The sequence below is a fragment of the Canis lupus genome, chromosome 10, assembly GCF_003254725.2.
Source record: "Canis lupus dingo isolate Sandy chromosome 10, ASM325472v2, whole genome shotgun sequence".
Classification (NCBI taxonomy): Eukaryota; Metazoa; Chordata; class Mammalia; order Carnivora; family Canidae; genus Canis; species Canis lupus.
Window position 1 is genome coordinate 27,357,839 of NC_064252.1, and position 20,217 is coordinate 27,378,055.

At 54.7% G+C, this 20,217-nt stretch overlaps 1 protein-coding gene across 2 annotated transcripts; it reads right to left on the reverse strand.

Moving 5' to 3' along the window:
• Nucleotides 1-1,200: 1,200 nt before the first annotated feature.
• PICK1 (protein interacting with PRKCA 1) lies at nt 1,201-20,017 on the reverse strand. Of its 2 annotated transcripts, none has more exons than XM_025460270.3 (13): nt 19,868-20,017; nt 19,512-19,609; nt 18,305-18,416; nt 12,546-12,674; nt 10,376-10,442; nt 9,253-9,342; nt 6,872-6,925; nt 6,305-6,367; nt 5,474-5,607; nt 4,984-5,076; nt 3,213-3,263; nt 2,527-2,671; nt 1,201-2,038 (listed from the first exon to the last, which is right to left on the reverse strand). In XM_025460270.3, exons 2-13 carry the CDS (start codon nt 19,550-19,552, stop codon nt 1,764-1,766), a joined length of 1,254 nt encoding a protein of 417 aa, XP_025316055.1. In that variant the 5' UTR covers nt 19,553-19,609; nt 19,868-20,017; the 3' UTR covers nt 1,201-1,763. The 2 variants fall into 2 exon arrangements, with proteins under 2 accessions (XP_025316055.1, XP_025316061.1); XM_025460276.3 differs by having other exon boundaries at nt 19,770-19,930.
• Nucleotides 20,018-20,217: the final 200 nt, after the last annotated feature.

The window sequence follows — 20,217 nt, forward strand, 5'->3', positions numbered from 1 at the left end:
CACCTGTGGCCCCCTCCCTGCTGGTCTCATTTGCCATCCGGGTCCCACAGAGGCGTGGGGAGCCCCTGCAGAAGCCTGGCCAACTCACGCAGGTCTGTACTTCCCCGAGTCACTAGAGCAGTGACTACATTTTATTAAACACTCAGAGCCGGGGCTCTGTGCCAGGCACCGTTAAGCCCTTTACAAGAGTTAACTCGTCAAATGCTTGTAACAGCCCAGTGGGGTAAGGACCATTACTGGCCACAAGCACAGATAGGGAAACTGAGGCACAGAGAGGTTGGGAGTAGCTCAGGGTTGCAGAGGCTGTGTCTGGAGTCCCGGCTGCTGGTTGTAGTCTGTGCCCTTGGCCTGTACAGTGGCTGCGGTGATCTGGCCTGGAGCTCCAGGGGACCCGCGGGGACTCCCAGTGACCACCCGTTCCTCCCTCCACTCTCCCAGGCCTGCCTGGCAGCCCCCTTCAGGTTGCTGCCCATGACACACAGTCAAAGCTGACAAGCTGAAAGCCACCCCTCCACCCCACTTTATTTTTTTTTTTTTCCACCCCACTTTAGACCCTGCCCACCCTCCCAGCCTCTTGCCTCCTCCCCTTCTCAAGATGAGCGTGTATCATCCACTTTGACAGTGGAAGGGCCACTGTCAGTTACACGGGGACCACAGGTGTGAACCGGGACTGCACAGCTGGCAGGACACACAGCCAGCCTATTTTGACCACTTTCACTAGGGTGGCCTCCCCTGGCCTCCTCCCACAGCCCTAGCGGAACAGGTGTGCCTGGTGTGTAGGGGGGCACCCCTAATGTTCTCTCCCCGATGCAGGGCCTGGACCTCCTGCCCCAGTGTCTGTCCTGCCCTTCCATATAAAGGCCGAGCTACTGGCCAGAGCACTGGCAGATCAAAGATGGGGAAGGACATCACAAAGCACAGCAAGCCCTGGAGTCTTTGGGACCTGACAGATTTAAGTCCAGATCCCACTCTGTCCCCGTACACAGAACGGCCCTGAGCAAGACACTTCTCTAGCCCCGGTCACCTGTCTGTAAATGGGGCCATTAGCGCCAGTTCAAAGAGCTACTGCAAGGAATAAGTGGTATCTACGGTATCTATCTATGTCAATAAATCTTGTTGCCCCCCCTCCCTCACAACCAGGGAGGCTACAGATGGGGCGTTGAGGGAAGGAGGGTCTGAGGCCACTGCAAAGAGCCCGGCTCCATCTGGGTTTGTGTTTATTCAATACAGGCCCAGTGCCCGGCCCTTCCCCAGGGAAGTGGCTGAGCTAGGGGAATAAAATAAATAAAGGCCGCCGAGGTGTGAGTGTGGGCTGGGCTGGGGCCGGCCTGGGCTGAGGTGAGGGTGTACACAAGACACTGGACCCAACCTCGGCTGTCCACCCCCGGCCCCCCACTCCAGCAGGCTCCAGTGGTGATGCCCACAGGGAACGGGTCCTGGACGTCCTGCCACCTCTAACCCCACCTCCTTTCCGTGCCCCTTCTCTCCTTCCTAAGGCAGTTCCAGAGGCCAAGCTCTCCATCTGGCTGGGAAGGTGGGGAGGGAAGGCGGAGCAGGCCAGTGTCCAGGTCCCAGTCCATGGGCCCAGGGCCTCTCCTGGGCAGAAGCCCAGGCTCGCTGTGCTAGGACAGAGGAGCAGGGAGGCAGGCGCCCCAAGCCAGCAGGCCTTTATGCGCCACCCTGTTCTGCAGCGGCCCCGCCCCAGCTCCCATGCTCTGTCCTCCCACTCACCCTACCCCCCAGATCCGCACCCCATGGGGCACTCAGGAGTCACACCAGCTCCCACCCTTGTCCAGGGGCCCGGCAGCCCCTCGTGCATCTCTGGACGGCTCCCCAGTAGCTGTGTCCTCGTCATCTTCATCCTCTTCGTCCTCCCCGTCGGTGAACTCATCCTGGCTGAGGCCGTAGGCCAGCGTGGTGTGGGCCAGGTCCACCTCGATGGGGAAGACATCGGCATCACGCAGCACCGCGTAGCAGTCGTTGTAGTACTTGGACATGGTGGACACGAAGCGCTGCAGCTGGAACACGATGTCCTGGACTGGGGTGGGAGAGCGGGCCAACAGGCACCAGTGGAGAAGACCCGCCAAGGCTGCCTGGCCCTCCTCCTCCTAGGGGAGGCCCTTTTGCACCTCGCCGAGCCCATATGCCTTGGGTGCAGGCAAGGCCAGGGCAGCCCAGGCCTGTGCACACCCATGATTCCCAGTTCCCAGGTCAGAGAGAGGAGCCCTGCCACGGTGGGTAGATTGGGGACTGCACCCCATTGCACCCCATAGCAAGAACCAGGCCCACCCAAGCCAGACCCCAGGAAGGGGGATGCGCTGCCAGGGCTTTCCACCTTGGGTCAGCCCCAAAAGTCTGCCATGGTGGGGCTGTGGGACCCCACCTAAGGACCTTACCTCTCTGGGCCACAGTTTTCCCAGCTCTGAAATGGGGAGAAGATGGTACACATCCCCCAAACCCAAGGATTGTATAGGGCTGGCGTTGGGCATGCCTCTCCAGCCCCCAGTGCCCACCTACTCCCCTCACCATGCTTCTGGTCCAGCAACTCCATCTTCTCCAGCACATCCTTGCGCATCTGGGAGAAGCGGGCACGGGCCTCCTGGCGACAGCGCAGGATCAGGCGATACTCATAGTTGCCAGTGCTCACGCGGTACAGGGGCTCCCCCAGGGCCTGGGGCAGTGGGGAGCACATCAGCAACCCAGCGGGGTGGGTGGACATACAGGGCAGGGAGGCTGCAGAGCCCACCCACCAGCTCACACTCCTGCACCACATAGCATTTTTCAAAGCTCCCATGGTTCCTCACTTCCGAGACACCAGCGATTGCCAGAAGCACTTAGTAATAGCTTTGTGAAAAACAAAAAAAACCAAACCCTTGACAATTTAGTGCTAAGGTGGATCATGACATCAAAAATATTGAACATTTCCTCTTAGGAGTGAGGAAAGTCAGCTTTTTCCAAGAGCCTCACGAAGGCTGGGGAGTGGCCCCGCAGCAAGCCGGCCAGTGCTCTGAAGCCCAGGTGGATAGCCTCCCACCTCCAGAAACAAGAGCCCAGCCAGACCCCTCTAGCCTCTCCCAGATCAGCCTGAGCCACCCGGTGTCCCTGGCAGACCAGGACACTCTTGGGCCGCTGTGAGACAAGCAGGGGAAGGTCCATACACTCCAAGACCTTCCAGCACCGGGGCCACCCCCCAATCACCACTGAAAACTCACGATGCAGCTGTACTCCTCGTCATCCATTTCCTTCACCTTCAGGCAGTAGGACTGTATGGGACGGCGAGGTCACGGTGTCAGAGGGGCTCCACCTCCTGGATGCCCACCCTGATGCCACACTTCCACCCCACATAGTACCCCGCAGCCATGCCAGGCCTCCTGGGCCCTGCATGCCCTCAACTAGGATAGGCTGACACTTGCCTCTCATGTGGGAGGGTGGCAAGGGCCTAAGAAACAGCCCAGCATTTCCCAAACTCAAGTTAGGAGAGATGGTCTGGGGAAAAAGGGATTCCATGGTCAAAAGAGCATGGGAAGGTCGTTGAGGATTTATGGTGCACACAGGGATGCCAAAGGCTTTGGGAAGTCCTACAGCAAAGGAGCCTCAGCTTGCTTGGTGGAGCATCTTCCCTCAACATCTTTGACCATCAGAATTTTTACTTAAACATAAAACTCAATAATGTCCAGGAGACCCTGGTGGCTCAGTCCGTTGGGTGTCTGACTCTTGATTTCAGCTCAGGTCATGATCTCAGGTTCATGAGCTCAGTCCCGCATCAGGCTCCACACTCAGCGTGGAGTCTACTTGAGATTCTCTCCCTCAGCCCCTCTTCCTATTTACATACTCTCTAAATAAATACATAAAACCTTAAAAAACAAAACAAAAACCCAACTTGATCATGTCCCTTGGCACCCACTTTATAACCCACTATAAAAGTGACCAAATAATCTCAAGGGGTCAGAGTGGCCCAGAGTAAGCACTCTGCCTACCCTGGGCACCCAAAGGCTCCCTGAGTGGGCAGGGTCTGGGCTGCTGTCCAATTCCCAGTACCTCCCAGGTCCCTGGGCTCATGTCCTCAATCAGACATGACAAAGGTTCTGGTCCCTTCCTGCCTACCATCCTGTGGCTAATCTCTAGGTGAGTTCTCTCTCTAGCATGCCAGATTCATCCCTCCTGGGGACCACTGACCCAGACTCACCCCGACTCACCCCTCCCTGAGGGCTGGGGACCACTCACCAGACTCATCCCTCCCCGGGGGCTGGGGACCACTCACCCAGACTCCCCCCGCCCCCAGGGCTGGGGACCACTCACCCAGACTCATCCGTCCCTGGGGGCTAGGGACCACTCACCCAGACTCATCCCTCCCTGGGGGCTGGGGACCACTCACCCAGACTCATCCATCCCCGGGGGCTAGGGACCACTCACCCAGATTCATCCCTCCCTACGGGCTGGGGACCACTCACTCAGGCTCATCCCTCCCTGGGGGCTGGGGACCACTCACCCAGATTCATCCCTCCCTGGGGGCTGGGGACCACTCACCCAGATTCATCCGTCCCTAAGGGCTGGGAACCACTCACTCAGACTCATCCCTCCCTGGGGGCTGGGGACCACTCACCCAGATTCATCCATCCCTGAGGGCTGGGGACCACTCACTCAGACTCATCCCTCCCTGGGGGCTGAGGACCACTCACCCAGACTCATCCCTCCCCGGGGGCTGGGGACCACTCACCCAGACTCATCCCTCCCCGGGGGCTGGGGACCACTCACCCAGATTCATCCCTCCCTGGGGGCTGGGGACCACTCACCCAGATTCATCCCTCCCTAGGGGCTGGGGACCACTCACCCAGATTCATCCATCCCTGAGGGCTGGGGACCACTCACTCAGACTCATCCCTCCCTGGGGGCTGAGGACCACTCACCCAGACTCACCCCTCCCTGAGGGCCGGGGACCACTCACCCAGACTCACCCCTCCCTGGGGGCTGGCGACCACTCACCAGGTACTCAAACTTCACATCCAGGTACTTCTTGATGGTGAGGCGAGTGTCTGGGATGGCTTTGTTGAGGTACGTATTCAGGTCTGTCAGCATCTGGAAGGGAAAGTGGAGGCAGACACCTAGTCCCAGGGGGCAGGGGCTGGGCTGGCTGGCGTGACAAAGAACGGCACTGACCCATCAATCCTTCTACTGGACTCAGGTGTCAAAGCCAAAGAGTGACAGACAAGTCGGTCCATTCAAGGGTGAGAAGACAGGCTGGGCCAAGGGTAAACTGTAACTAAGATGGAGCCAGGGGCAGAAGAAACCAGCCTGGGGGTCAATGCTGAGTGAGGCCAGGGAGGCAGAGTGACTTACCACAGTCAGTCGTGCAGGTGACCACGCTAGAACCTGCACTTACATTTTCTGACTCCAGTACAGGACACTTTCTGTATGCCACACTGTCCCCTCTCTACCCTCACATGCTGATGCACACATGCCCAACACCACCTACCGGCTTGATGGTTTTCAGCAGCCGGATGCCGAACTTCTCGATGCTGCGGTGGGCGTCAGCAAACTTCACAAAAGCCTCACTCGCGGCTGGCTGGGGCTCCCGCACCCCAATCACAGAGAACACGTCCCCAAAGGCTGCAGGATAAGTCTGCCCTGAAGACTGTCCCTACCTGACCCCTTCATGGAGAAGCCGGGGATTTGCTGGGGAGAAGTGGGGCAAGGGGCATAGCAGGCCGAAGGTGAAGGCCTGTATGAAGTCTCTGTCCCCAAGGAGGTGGGTCTACACCCAAGAGAGCCGGGTCTACACCCAAGAGAGCGGCCCTCATTCCCCAGAGTGATCAGACCACGGGGGAAGAAGAAGGCTGGGTCAAGGTTGGAGAGGCTGCTGTTGCCTGGCAGCAGAGCACAGGGATGTGGAGGCTGGGTCTAAGGCCAGCGCTGCCGGCAGGAGTGGTGTGCACATTTCCTCGGTCTGGGATCATTTTCCCCACTGCAAAGTGGGGTTAACTCTAGCTGCCTGGCCCAGCCGGCAGACTCGTAGAAAATGAGACCACAAATAAGGAAGCCTCTCCACGTTGTAAGGGGCAGAACGGGTTACACTGGACCCCACACACCAGCTGGTCCAGATGTTCCCTGCTGGCCCCACCTCCCAGCATCTGGACAAGGCCCGGCCCGAACCTGGCATGAGGTCAAATGCTGCGGTGTCTGCCTGAGCCTGGTGAGGAAGGGCCCTGGGAGGAGATTGGCCACACCCTAACTGCCTGGGGCAGCCCTGAGCTCAGAAGGGAGCGACGGTCTTCCCAGGGTCACACAGGTTTGGGGGCACCCTTACCCCGGTGTGTCTGTGACAGTTCGTAAAAGGCCCGGAGGAGGTTCTTGGTGTGTTCCGTCATTCCTGTAGGAGAGAGCCAACTGTAGGGGGATGGAGGCACATGGCAGGACCACAAGGGCCCCCAGGACATGGCCTCCACCCCCACCCAGAGGTCCTCACTGTTCCCACAGCCCCACTGGGGCCCAGGGTTGAGGGCTTAGCCGCGGCCCCAGTGCCACCCAAGAGGAGCCCCCATCAGACAAGAGACCCAGGACCTAGCAGGGGCAGAAGGTGACCAGGGCTTCCTAGGCGCTGCATCTTTGGGAGACAGATTTCAAGAGGCTCCCACCATGCTTAAATGTGCTATTATTTGAATTTTTATGGATATGTATTACTCTCATAATCAGGAAAAGTATGTCTTAAGAGGCTTTCTTCCGAAGAATTCCTAACGACCACAGTCCTAGAATCTCATAGGCCAGCAATCCTGCCCCTACTGCCACCATTTCCGAGCAGGGCTGTGAAGATCTACCCGAGGGCAGAGCCAGTGCCAGGTACCCCCTGGACAGGACCCGAGGGGCCGCCTCTCACCTTTATACAGCTCGGCTGTCCGCTCCAGCTCCTCCAGCCTCTTGACAAGCCCGTCTGCAGGGGAATCAGAGAGAAGGTGGGTCCAGTGAGTCTATATGAGCACAGGGGTGAGGAGAGAGCAGGGTGGCCCAAGCCAGGCTTGGGAGGAGAGGCAGCTTCCAGAAGAGAACAAGGACTGGCACAGAACGGGGGTCCCAGGGAGGGGGATCTCAACTGGGCTCAGAAGTGTTCCATAGCAGCCCAGGACACCCAAACCAAAGGCCAGCAGGGGACAGGGAGGGCCGCCCTCGGGCCACTCCTAAGTCCCCACCCCAGCAGGCTGGGGTACAGCAGATGGGCAGAAAGGTGATGATCATTTAGGCACTGCCAAAAGTCATCAGGAAAAAAGGTTGGGTCCTCCCAAGGCCCGATCTGTGGGTAGTTCCTGATGGCCAGCCAAAGGCAGGCCCCATTCCAGTGGTCAAGGCCTCCGTACTTCTAACACAACCCCTGCCAACAGCCAAGGAGGCAGGCAGGCAGAGCTAAACCGGGGAGATGAGTCGTTTTGACAACCCCAATGCAGGCATGACGCAGCCCCCTCCGCAGGAGAAGCAAATGTGACAGCTCAGAAGGGAGCATTGCTCGGGGAGGAAAAGCTGGCACTGGACCAGGCCTTGGTGATCAACATTCACTACTTAACAGAGGTTCTTCGAGCACCTTTTGGGTGCCGGACCCCATGTCAGGGCCACAGAATGACCTTAGTAAATGTTATCTACGTCATGTCCTCAAGGCTCATGGTCCAGCAGAGGAGACAGTGGCCAGGCACTGGGGGCTGTCAGGGGAGAGGTGGGCACAGCTGCCTTGCCACAAGGGCTCAAAAATGGGAGCAACTGGACTGCTGGGGCCGGCATTTCAGATCAGGGAGGGAGGGCCCCTCCAGCAGTGAGGGGATGAGGGACCTCCCACCTCCCCACCAGGAGCGGGGCAGGGACTATGCCAGTGGCTTCCTCACATGGTGGCCCCTCAGGGCAGGGCCCAATCTCACTGAGCTCCAGTGAGCTGTGAGCCAAGACCCATCACCCAAGGCTCCTTGCCCATAGCTCAGTCCTTCCTCCGTATGAGCCTTTGGGGTAGGGATTACTTTCTCATTTTCTGTGTAAAAGGAGGGACGTCGTGTCCCAAGGCACACAGCCAGGCACTACTCAAGGCAGGGTGCCCTCTAACCACCCCCACCCCATCTCCTGTGTTGACCTGGGTCAGGGTTTTCTGAGCAGGAGGGGAAGGAGATAGAAGCCGAGTCTGGGCAGAGATGGTGGGTGTGTGTCAGGTGGCAGCAATAGGGGGAGGAATGGGCTCAGTGGGCTCTGGCGGGGGGGCTGTGTGGAGCATCTCAGAGGTCTTCAGGAGCTTGGCCACTGGTTGGCCCCCAGGCTCTGCCTCCCCAGAGCCCTGGCACCTGGCCAGCCTGGCAGGAAAGGAGCCACGTAAGCGCCATGCTGTTGTTTTTAGCTGGGTCATGGGACATCATGACAGCTTCAATTTTAGAAACCCTATTTAAGGCTGGGGAAATTGCAAGGTTTGGGGGGAAAAAACACAACAACCAGTTCTAATTTCATCTCAACGCATGGTAACTACAGTAACAGGGATTTATAGACACCAAGAAGCTGAGAATAGCAGCCACCACTTTTGTACGCTGCTTGGAACGCGCTCGGACCCCACCCCCACGTCCCAGCCAATGAAGCCCAGTGTGCCCAACTGAGCCTACAATACATACAGGCATTTAAACCCACCCCCACACACGCGGAGCACAACTGCTATTTATAAACTCGGCCTGGGGACTGTGGGGAGCAGGACCAAGTGTTTTACTGGCCACACGGCGGCGGGTGCGTGGGTGTGAGTGTGCGTGGCCCTGGCTTTCCCCCTGCCCCCACCTCCAGTCCTGGCCAGGAACCTCTGAGACAGGGGCAGCAGCGCCACCTCCTGGAGAAAGGCAGGGGCAAGGCGGGCAGTGCAGGAGCAGAAAGCCGGGGCCACACTTGACAAGAGGGCACATGATGGCCGCCCCTGGCTCTGTGACAGCAGCTGGGGAGAATGGCAAAGGCATCAGCTCAGGGAGCTGGAGCTGAAAGGAGACACCTCTGCGCTCTGCATCTGTCTCATCTGTGACCTGGGCCTGGAATCCTAGGCCTGACCATGGAAGCCACTGGCTGCAGGATGCCTTAGCTGACTGCTGTGGACGCTCTCTGGGAGGCAGAGAGGCCTCTGGGAATGCAGATTGGTGACCAGTGGCCCCATGGGCAGCAGGAACCATGTCGGGTCCATGGGCGGCCATGGTGCCCCTTCCTCTGGAAGCCTGGGCCTGCGACCCCGTCCCCGGGCCAGCTGGGCAGGAGAGGACTCACCATTGCACAGGATGGCCCGGCTCAGGCCCAGGGCATCTGCAGTCCCGGAGCTCATGTTCTCTACCAGCCGATGCTTTACTTTCTTCAACACTGGGAGCAGGGGAAAAAGGGACTCAGTGATGGGGAGTGTGCAGCTGGGGCCTCAGGCATCCCTGCCCCAGCTCATCTCCTCATGGTGAGTGACAGCAGGGGCTCAGAGGGCTGCCCTGAGCTCTGGTTCAGGGGTGACTGAAGCAGGGGGAGCCCCCATGGGGTTGTGCCAGGTCCCCTGCCCTATTCCCTCTCTGCGAGAGCGGTGCTGAGAACTGGAAGGAGGTAAGCATGTAAAGTGCCAAGAGGCGAACCAGGAAAGTCTCTTCTCCCTTCCATATCTGGGAGCAGAGCTGCCATCAGTGACCTCAGACCCCCAGACTCGGTTACCGTATACATGTCGCGTACTGAGTCCCTGGAAGGGACCAGAGACTTATAAGGGAGAACCTCTGGGACAGACTGATCTTAGCCTCTCTCCCTAAAAACCAGGAGGTGACTGTGACGCTAGGGTGGAGGAAAAGTGTGCTGGGCTCCAGAGCTGAGAGATCTGGGTGTGCATCACCCAGGGGACATGGAGCCCTCTCTGGGCTCATGCCTTTATGTCGAATGAGGTGACTGGTCCAGAGGACCTCGAAGCTGCAGTGTCCAGCTCTAGAGTCTGAAGCTTCTACAGAACCAAAGCCCAGCCCTCCTCAGCAGGAGGCAACCTGTCCTAGAGGATGCCGTGGGAGGAAGGGCTGGCCTGGGACCCTCTGCCCAAGGCCTGAGGTCCAGTTCAGACCTTGAGCCTTCCTGGGAGTAGGCAGGTGGAAGAAGACGCCAGGGCCAAGTAGGGGCATGCATGGGCCTGAGGCACCATGCCCTAGGCATGACAATCCTAGGGCAGGGAGGTCCCAGGGTAGGTGGCCTTGGGAGAGAACTGCAACATGGGACAGAGTGAAATCAGGGACAGATTTCTTGGGTGCAGCTGCAGGAGAGCACCCCAGGTCCTTTGCATTGGTTTGGGCAAAAACCATGTAACACTGTCATAAAGACACAGAACAGGGCCAGGGGCTTGTGGGGCCACCGGGTGCCACTGCTCTGGCCCACTTACCAATGTCAAGGGACATGCCCTGCTTGGGGTCCGCCTGCAGCTTGTTGTAGTGGATCGTCACCTCACCCTGAAAAAGGACAGGCACAGTTAAGAGAGAGTCTCCTGGGTCCCAAGCCTCTTCCTTGGGGAAGCCTGTCTTCCCTGAAATCTGTGGTCATGAGAGCATCCTGAGCCCTGGGAAAGGCCCAGATCAACCATGAATTCGGCTATGCGGGGCCAAGGGCTGTGATGTGGCCCCGCTTTGTAACTGGTTTGTTCCCATGTCCCTCCTTGTCCCACGAGGTGCCAGGCCCTGGGGAACCAGCAAGGACAAGGGCAGAGACAGAGCTCACAGCCCGGTGGTCTCTGATGTCCTGAGGTCCAGTGAGGTCAGGGGTCCCACCCTTCCCCACGCCATGCTCCAAGCCCTCGCTTCACAATTTGCCCCACATGGAGTATCCGCTGCGCTCTAATCACCCATGCTCAGCGGTGCCCCATTCACTCAACTAACACATCCATGCACTTTCTCCGTGCCTGGTGCTGGGACACCAAGGAGCATGTGCAGGGCAGCCCCAGCCCCTAGGGCCCACACCAGCAAGGAAGCCAATGCAAACCACATTCTACAACTGGAAGAGAAGTGCCGGCTTCTCCTGAGAAGCCTTCCCTGATCACGTCAGGCCACCACGGTCACTGTCATCCATGCAATCCTCAGACCCCTTAACTTGGGACAGAATCCATTCAAATACAACATGGGATTTCAAAAATGAGTCCTGAAAGGAAAGCAAAATGATCTGATGCTGTCACAGTGAGGGGCAGAGGCAAAAAGCTCCCTCAGGCTGCGCAAGAGTGTGTTGTGGGGCCTCAACAGGCAGCAGCCAGGGCAGCAGGACTCAGACCTGAGCAAATCCCTTCCTCCCTCTGGGTGCCAGTAAACGGGGACAGCAGGCCCTGCCCGCCACCCAAACAAGGGGGCTGGAAGACCCCTGGATTAATGTCCAGGCTGTGCACACATGTGAAGCGCTCTTGTCCTCCTGGGCACACAGAGAGCTGGCGTGAGGCAGGCTTCAGAGGATGGGCGCTGTGATGGGTACAGACATGAGGTGTGAGGAAGGGGCCACAGGAGACACCCACCTCCCAGGTCTGTACCAGGATGAAACACTGTCCACCTGCTTCCCGACGTGCCACACCAGGACAGGAACATCCAGCCCCGGTAGAGCGGAATGGGAGAACAAAGGGGAGAAGGTGGAGAAGCAGCTGGCCCCAGGCTAAGGTAAGAGGGACTGGCAGGGACGCTGGTGCCAGGTCCCTAAGACATGGAGGATGGACATGGGGTGAGGAGAGGTCTGAAAGGATGGGATGAGGGAGCTAGAATACTCGGCCAAGCTCAATTTACAGTTGGGACCCTTGACTCTAGGACTCCAAGGTCATCTACTGGCTTTGTGCGTCCTTTGCTGTTTAGGTTTCCCAAGACTTACTAGCAGCCAAATCTCTAAGAAATGGCAAAAGGGCTCCAGGCTGCTTCCATGAATGGTCAGGACACTGCCTGCCATTTGTGGTGGTAGCAGGGGCTTGCAGGGCGAGGCCTCAGCTATAGCAGCTGGGGTGGGGTGTGGGGAGTCAAAGACAGGCCGTGTGTGATTGTGGTCTGCAGAACAGAAGACCAGCAGCTGGACAGAGCTGCTCCAGGCCTCAGAAGTTTCCCTGGGGGACTGTGAGCCCAGGAGGACCCTGTGGACTGAGAACTCCTACAGAGATGGGGGGGGGGGCTCCTCTTCCCCCCCACCCCTCCCAGACCCAGTATGGCCCAACCGACATTTACTGAGTGTCTACTGACTCCAGTACATTCACCTTGGACCTCCAGCTTCAGTTCTAGCCCTGAGTGGGGACACAATGGATCACCCTGAGGCATGGCTCCTAATCCAACAGCTCCCCTGGGGGCTGAAGGACAGGGAACCGAATGGTCCCCACTCTTCTGCCAAGGCAGCACAGTGGTCCTGGAGCACGAGTGGTATTTATTGACCAGATGTGGGAGACAATGAAGGAGGCCAGAGTATAGCCCAGACCTTGGTGTACTGAGGGGGCAGCAGAGAGACAGCCTGTCCCCCTCCAGGCCTATAGGGGGCAGGTTGAGTGCCATCACAGTGGCTTGGCTGCCTGTGTCTCCCTGCCCCCCTAACCACAGCAGCCTTACCTTCACCTCCTGAATCATCTTTGCCACCTCCACCTTAGTTTTGCCTTTGATTGACCTGCCATTGACACCGGTGATCTCGTCGCCAGCCGCCACAGTGCCGTCCAGGGCTGCTGGGGTGTTGTCAAACACCTGTGGGTGCAAGGGAGGGCAGTGTGGGGGAAACAGTCATCCCCTGAACCACAACTGAGCCTACCTTGGTCTAAACCTCACACACTCAACTGAGTGTATGCTCCTCCAAACTCAGTTAATAGATTTTCCGCCAATGCTGTCCTGGGCTGACTTGAAGCCCCAAAGCACCTCTGGTCAGTTCCTGTGCCTCATCTCAGTCCCCAAAGAGTAAGGACTCCACCGTGCACGTGAGACTCTCCTCCCAACATGGCCCCTTCAACAGGGTCCATACTCACTGAGGCGTGAGGCTGGGTGTGCCTGTCAAGCACACATGTGCAAGTGCTGCTCAGGGCAAGGAGGAGGCAGGACACATCTGCATATGCAGAGATGGACAGGAACACAGAAATCATGGCCAGAAAATGGCCACCAGGACAAACATCTGACACTGCCCTCTCTCTACTTCATCTTCAGCTGCTACATTTTCTACATAAAGTACGTAGAAGGAACAACTGGTAACTTTTCATATACATAATGTCATGAGGAAGGAAGAAATTGAGATGACAGTTTCTTTCTGTTAACCTTCCAGAATCACACTAAAAAACAATTATTACTATTTTTTAAAGACTTACTTATTTCAGAGAGAGAGAGTGTGCATGTGCACATGCACAAGCAGGCGGAGGGGCCGAGAGAGAGAGAAAGCAAGAGAGAAGCAGACTCCCTGCTGAAAGTGGAGCCTGATCTCATAACCCTGAGATCATGACCTGAGCTGAAATCAAGAGTCGGACGCTCAACTGATGGAGCCACCCAGGTGCCCCAATATATATATATATATTTTTTTAAACGGTAAAGGAGACAACGAGAGGGTATACCTGTCCTTGGAAGATAGACAGTGGGAATCCAAGGCCTGTGGAAGGACTTTAGTAAGAGAGATCTAATCCTTGCTGGAAATTGCCAGTGGGTTAGAAAGTGGACCTCTAGAGACAGCCACGGCGGGTGGAAAGCAAGGTGCAGAAAGTAGGGAAAGGACTCAACTCCGGGCTCCTCCATCCACAGGGCTGTCCATCATCACCCCTTCTCTGTGGAAGATGGAGGTGGTTTCCCCAGAGAAGCTCTGGACTCGGGCCCAGGGACCAAGGAAGGCAAGAGAGAGGCAGGGGAATGGAGAGATTTGGGTTTAGCAAGTTCCAAAGCCCCCTCACCCCAGTGGGGCCCCAGAATGCCAGCAGCCAGGCTTACTGCCCTTCCCCACAGGACACTGGAGGCCCCTGTCCTCAACAGCTTGACACAAAGGCCCGTCTATGCAGACACTGGGAGATTCCCCCACAGTTCACCCCACAGGGAAGTCCCCCGGACATGGCCTGTGCACAGATCTTCAAAACACCAGTAGTACATGGCAGTGATGATTCACTCATCCTATAAAGAAAGGCGAGGATTACCGGTCACTTAAGAAAAAGATCCCATATAAAAAATAATTACACAGAAAAAGGGAACCACAGGAAGCAGAAACAAAGCAGGGGTGATACAAAGAAAACCATAATTAATGTCTTCGAGGTGATTAGAAAAAACTGGAAGATGTAAAAGGATCGACTCAAAAATAAGAGGGGTGACTGGATGGCTCAGTCGGTTAAGTGTCTGACTTTGGCTCAGGTCACGATCCCAGGGTCCTGGGATAGAGCCCCGTGTCTCATGTCTTGGGCTCAGTACCCAGCAGAGAGCCTTGCTTCTCCCTTTCCCTGTGCCCCTCCACTTGTGTGTGTGTGTGCGCACGCACGCACATGAGCGTGCACTCTCTCAAATAAATAAATTCTAAAAAAAAAAAAAAAGGAAAGATCTTTTTGAAATGCAAAACGTAACTGAAATTTACAATGTCAAAGAAGCTATGAAACCAAGCCAAGGAAAATGAAAATGACATGGACAATCAGAAAACAAGAAAAATATTAGAAGATCAATTCAGAAAGCCCAACAGAAGTCCCAGAAGTCCCACAAGAGGGAATAGAAACCAGAGAGCAAGATCCCATCAACGAGCTAATACTAGAAACTTCCAGGGCAGAGAAAGACATGAGGTTCCTGGAGGGACGCGCCCTCTGAGCTCCAACGCAACAGACAGACAAGGGCCTGTGCCAAGAGCCATCATCATGACCCTGCAGGATGCCAAGAACAAAAGGAAACTCCCAAGAGTCTTGAGAGATCAAGGATAAAACATATTACAAATAAAAGGTCACTGATCAGGGCACCATCAGACATAACAGTGCTGACGGCAAAAGATAATGAAAGGAAGCCATTGTATTTCTAAGTGAAAATTATTTTCAAACTTGCCTTTTTTTTTTTTTTTTCTTTTTTGGGAGAGTCATTCTTGAATTTGATTTGCCGAAGTCAATTGGAAGGGATATGAGAATAACAACAAAGACAGGATAAGGGCATTTTCAGAGACTCAAACTCTCAAAAAATGTACCTCCATGCAGCCTTTTCCAGAAAGCTACAGGGGGATGTGCTCCACCTCGATGAGGCAGTAAGCCGAGAAAGACAGCTCCTGTCCTGCACAGCAAAGGAAACAGTCCACAAAACTAAAAGGCAACCTACACAGAATGGGTGGAGATATTTGCAAATGACATATCCGATAAAGGGCTAGTATCCAAAATATATAAAGAACTTATTAAACTCAACACTCAAAAGCCAAATAATCCAATTAAAAAATTGGCAGAAGACATGAACACACATTTCTCCAAAGAAGACATCCAGACAGCCAATAGACACAGGAAAGAATGCTCAACATCACTCATCATCAGGGAAATACAAATTAAAACCACAACAGGATATCACCTCACATCTGTCAGAATGGCTAAAATCAACAACACAAGAAACAGAGTGTTGGTGAGGATGTGGAGAAAAAGGAATTCTCTGGCACTACTGGTGGGAATGGAAACTGGTGCAGCCGCTCTGGAAAACAGTATGGAGGTTCCTCGGAAAGTTAAAAATGGAGCTACCCTACAATCCAGCAATTGCACTACTGGGTATTTACCCAAAGAATATAAAAATGCTAATTCAAAGAGATAGGTACACCCCTAAGGTTATAGCGGCATTATTTACAAGAGCCAATATATGGAAGCAGCCCAAGTGTACACTGACTGATGAATGGATATAGAAGATGTGGTTTATATATACAACGGAATGTTATTCGACCACAAAAGAGAATGAAATCTTGCCATTTGCAAAGATACAGATGAATCTAGACAGTATAATGCTAAGCAAGATAAGTCTATAAGAAAAAGACCATATGATTTCAGCCATTTGTGGAATTGAAAAAACAAATGGGTAAAGGGCAAAACAGAGAGAGACACACACAAACCAAGAAACAGACTCTTAACTAGAGAGAACAGGGACACCTGGGGGGGCTCAGTCGTTAAACATCCAACTCTTGATTTCAGCTCAGGTCACAACTGCAAGGTTGTGAGATCAAGCCGCACATCGGGCTCCACCCTCAGCGGGGAGTCTGTTTGAGATTCCCTCTCTCCCTCTCTGCCCCTTCCCCCAATGCTTTCCCCCTCTTTCTCTCTCAAATGAATAAATAAACCTTTAACTAAACAAACAAAAACTTTAGAGAACAAACTGACAGTCACCAGAGGGGAAGGGGGAAACAGGTGATGGGAATTCAGGATGTCACTTGTCGGTGATGAGCACCAGGTGATGTGAGGAGGTGTTGGATCACTAGTATGCACACCTGACACTAACATCAATTACACTAACTGGATGTTAGTGTAGTTAACAACATGTTATGTAGTTAACCATATGTTAACTAACTGGCATCAAATTAAAGACTTGAGAGAAGGAAAGAAAGAGGGCTCCTGGAAGTAGGGGAGCCCCCCAGAGAGGGAAGGGGAGGCACAGTGAGACAGACTCCAGAAAGATGAGGGCAAACAGCTGCCTGAAGAAAGGTAGTGAACGTCCAAAGAGAATGCAAATGGAAGAAACCCGAGAAACCTGTTCAAAAAAGAAAAGACTGAGTTAAGAAAAGAGACCAGAGGCTCCTCAGAAAGTTAACCACAGAGGCACCATATGAGCTGGCACCCTGCTCCCACTCTCAGATACACACTCCCTAAAAATGAAAGCATGTGTACACTCAGAACATGCGCATGCATGTTTACAGCAGCATTCTTCATAACAGCCAAATGTCCTTCAAATGAATGGATGAACAATTGTGGTACATCCACAAAAATGGAATATTCGTCAGCCATAAAAAAATATGCCAACACTGGAATGAAATTCAAAAACATTATGCTCAGTAAAAGAATCCAGACCCCAAAGGTGACATGTCAGATTCTTTTTATATAAAATGTCCAGAAAAAAACAACCTATATAGTAACCAGATTACCCATCTAAAATAACCCTCTGCCTCTCCCCATCAAATAAATAAATCTTTAAAAAGGTGGGGGGGTGTGCAACAGTGGGTGCTATTATTTGACACAGGCCTTCTAGTACTCTCGACTTGTTCAGAGCAAGTCAGATACGCTTTGATAAAAAAAATTCAATTTTTAAAAACCAAATTCTATTATTTTATAACCGTAGTTTGTTCTACACAAACCCAGCCCCCAATGGGTGAGAAGGGGGAGGTGGCAGGGACCAAGCAGGCATGTAGCAGGGGGGCCCAGGCCTGGGCAAGGCCTCCCTAATACCTCCTGGGTCAGAGGAGGCCAAAAGCTCGTGAAGGCAGCACCCAGAGTAGACCAGGCTACATCCCGGGAATCTCTGTCCTCAAGGCCCAAAAGTGACTCTTTTGCAAGATTCTCAGAGAGACAGCAGTTTCCCATCTGCCACCAATGGCTACTGAGCTGAGAAAGTGGGAACAGAGTAGAAGGCAGGTCACATTTATGTCTGTGGCAAGCTTCCTTTGGAGCCTACAGAAAAACCAGTGACTGACCCGTCACAAAGTAAACTGTCCCCACTGCTCAGAGTCACAGCTGATAGAATGTCACCAAAGCAGCTTCATCTACAAGAACCACAAAAATGTTCAGTACCACTGGCAGAGTGTCTCGGGGACATGAACAACTGCTAGGTACAAAACAACATCTTCTACTTCGTATTTATTAAATGCCGGGCAATGTTTGGGGCATTCTGGTTAATCCTCACAGTGACCTACACATTTTACACTCTCACTTGCCAGATGAGGAAGCTGAGGCCCAGAGAGCTTACCAAGTAACTCGCTGCTGAGCAGGGAGGCTTACATTTGGGTTCACCAGGCCACTAGCATCCCATGGACTTGCAGACTTTCCACTAAAATTCACATTCCACTTGCACCAGTACCCCAGGCCGACAGTTTTGTGCATTTGACCCTATGACACATGTTGTACTTGGTGCTGACAGCAGTGAAAAAGCAGGCTGAGATCCTGTCCTCACAGTGTGGTGTCTGGCTAGCAGTGAGATAGAGGACGACGAATGGGCAAACCCATGATTACAGATGGTGAGCGGAGCTGAGAAGGGAAGGAGCGCATTGATACAGCAGAGAACAGGGTGCATCTACTGAGGGGCATGCCCGGGAAGGCCTCTCTGAGGAGTTCAGGCCTCAGCTCCGCAGTCAGGAAAATAAGCCTGCCCCAGGGGAGGGAGGTGGCTCACCCCTTCTAGGACCTCACCCCCACCTCCAAAGCACCCAGTACCTGGACAATATAGAGGCAGGGGCAGTACTGGGCCCCTCCTCCGATGCTGATCCCGATCAGGTTCTGAGCATCCTTCTGTAGGGTCACCTTCCCAGGCACAGTAGGGATTCCACTAGAAAGAGAAGCACATGTGGCCGAATCTCCTGGGAGGATTCCTTAAAGGGGACGAGGAAGGAAGCCCCTGAGAGGCTCCAAGTGCTGCTCAGCTTTTTCTTTTCTCAATTGGCCAAAAAGACAGTGTCTGGCGCTGGCACATGTGCAGCTCTTAGGAGTCCTGCAGATGCAGGATCAGATCCCGGCTCTGCCACTGACCATCTACAGGACTTGGATAAGTAAGTCACCTCTGTGCATCTCAGTTCCCTCAGCCATAAAATGGTATGGATGGAAATGGCTTGCTACTTGGTGAAAATTCTTATAAGAAAGCACACGAAAGGCACTTAACACCAGTCCAGCCCAGAGCAGGCACTCCATGAAAACAGATTCCCCCTTCCCTCTCCTTCATCCTGCCTCTGAGGCCTGATCCAGACTCTGTCCTTCTCACCTTCTCAGGCACAGGTGGAACATTATGGCCACTTGCTCCAGGAAGCCTTCTCCTCTTAAATTATCCATCACCCATCTCTCAGTTGCTCTGCTCAATTACCTCTCAATTTTCAGTATAAACCAGCACTTGTTTATGTTCTGCTGTAAATATTTGCCTCCATTCACTTATTCATTCAACAAACCAGCAACCTACTGATGGTGAGTCGAGCACCATACTAAGTGCTGAGGATGCAGGCAGTGGACTGATGGAGGGCAGATTTTAGTTGAGAGACTAACAATTTCTGAAAATCTGTCCTACTAATTACCTATACTGGGAAGGAAAGTATGTTTACAATACTCCCATTCACCTTCAAAACCTGGCTCCACTGCCACCTCCTTTTTGAAGCCTTCCCTGAACACCCCAATCAAGAGACTGCTCCTCTGCTCTCTCCTTGTAGCCAGGCCATTCTCCATTAGTACCCACGTGGCCCTGACTTGTCATCTGCTAGGGTGTCCGCAGCCCCCTACAGATGGTGAGCTCCTGGAAGGGCAGGGTCCATTTCTACTATAGAACAAGACCTACTTAACCCCCGCTGAGAAGCAAGGGTCTGTGGAGCTGGGAAGTCTGGGGATCTGGAGGCCCCGGGGCTCGTGCATTCCTGGGACTTGGAAGGAACAAAATACTCACAGTTTATCCTCCTCGATGTCATAATCCAAGTCTGCAAACATGGTTCCGAGAGTTGAGGTGGGCTGGCTGACTGCCCAGCTCGGCAGGGGAATGGGGAACTGGACCAGGGAGAGAAAAGAGCGTAGGGTTCAGGGACCCGAAGTGCCTAGATGTCAACCTCCACCCGGGGGATACGGGGGGAGCCGGACCCTCCCCTGTCCCTCTGGACGGTGGGGGAAGTCCCCGAGGTTGGGGGGCGGGAAGGGACGGGATTCTTACTAGGTAGAGGGGGGAGTTCCAGGCCAGGGCGGTGAGCTCACACCCCAGAGCCCGCCCCACGGATCTCCAGGCCCTTGGGAGCCACCTCTGTCGCTCACCGGAAGCGTCGGTCCCACAGCCGGGTCCAGGCCAGGCTGGCACCTGAAGCCACCTGCCGTTCCACCTGTCGGCGGCCGCGACTGTCGCGTCACTTCCTCTTTTACGCGGAAGTCCCGCCTACCTGACCACCCGGGTATTGGCCCCAGTTCTTGCAGACAACCCTCCCTCCCTGGCTCCGGGCTCTCCCAGAGCCAGAAAAGAGCCCAAGTATTGACGGAAGCTCGCCGTTAGCACGAGAAAGCGGAAACAGAGGAAAGGTCTGGAAGGGCCGACGACGCTCAACCCCGCCCTCTGCCCCGTGGCCGCCGCCATCTTGGTGAGGGCAGGGCTCTTCCCAGCTTCCTCCGCG

Excerpts from the sequence above, each read along its gene's own strand:
- PICK1 (XM_025460270.3), bottom strand. The coding sequence starts at position 19,552 with ATGTTTGCAGACTTGGATTATGACATCGAGGAGGATAAACT. Across the intron at positions 18,417-19,511 it reads GACATCGAGGAGGATAAACT|TGGAATCCCTACTGTGCCTG; the intron begins GTGAGTATTTTG and ends TTCTCTTTCTAG. Across the intron at positions 2,672-3,212 it reads ACGAGGAGTACAGCTGCATC|GCCCTGGGGGAGCCCCTGTA; the intron begins GTGAGTTTTCAG and ends CCACTGCCCCAG.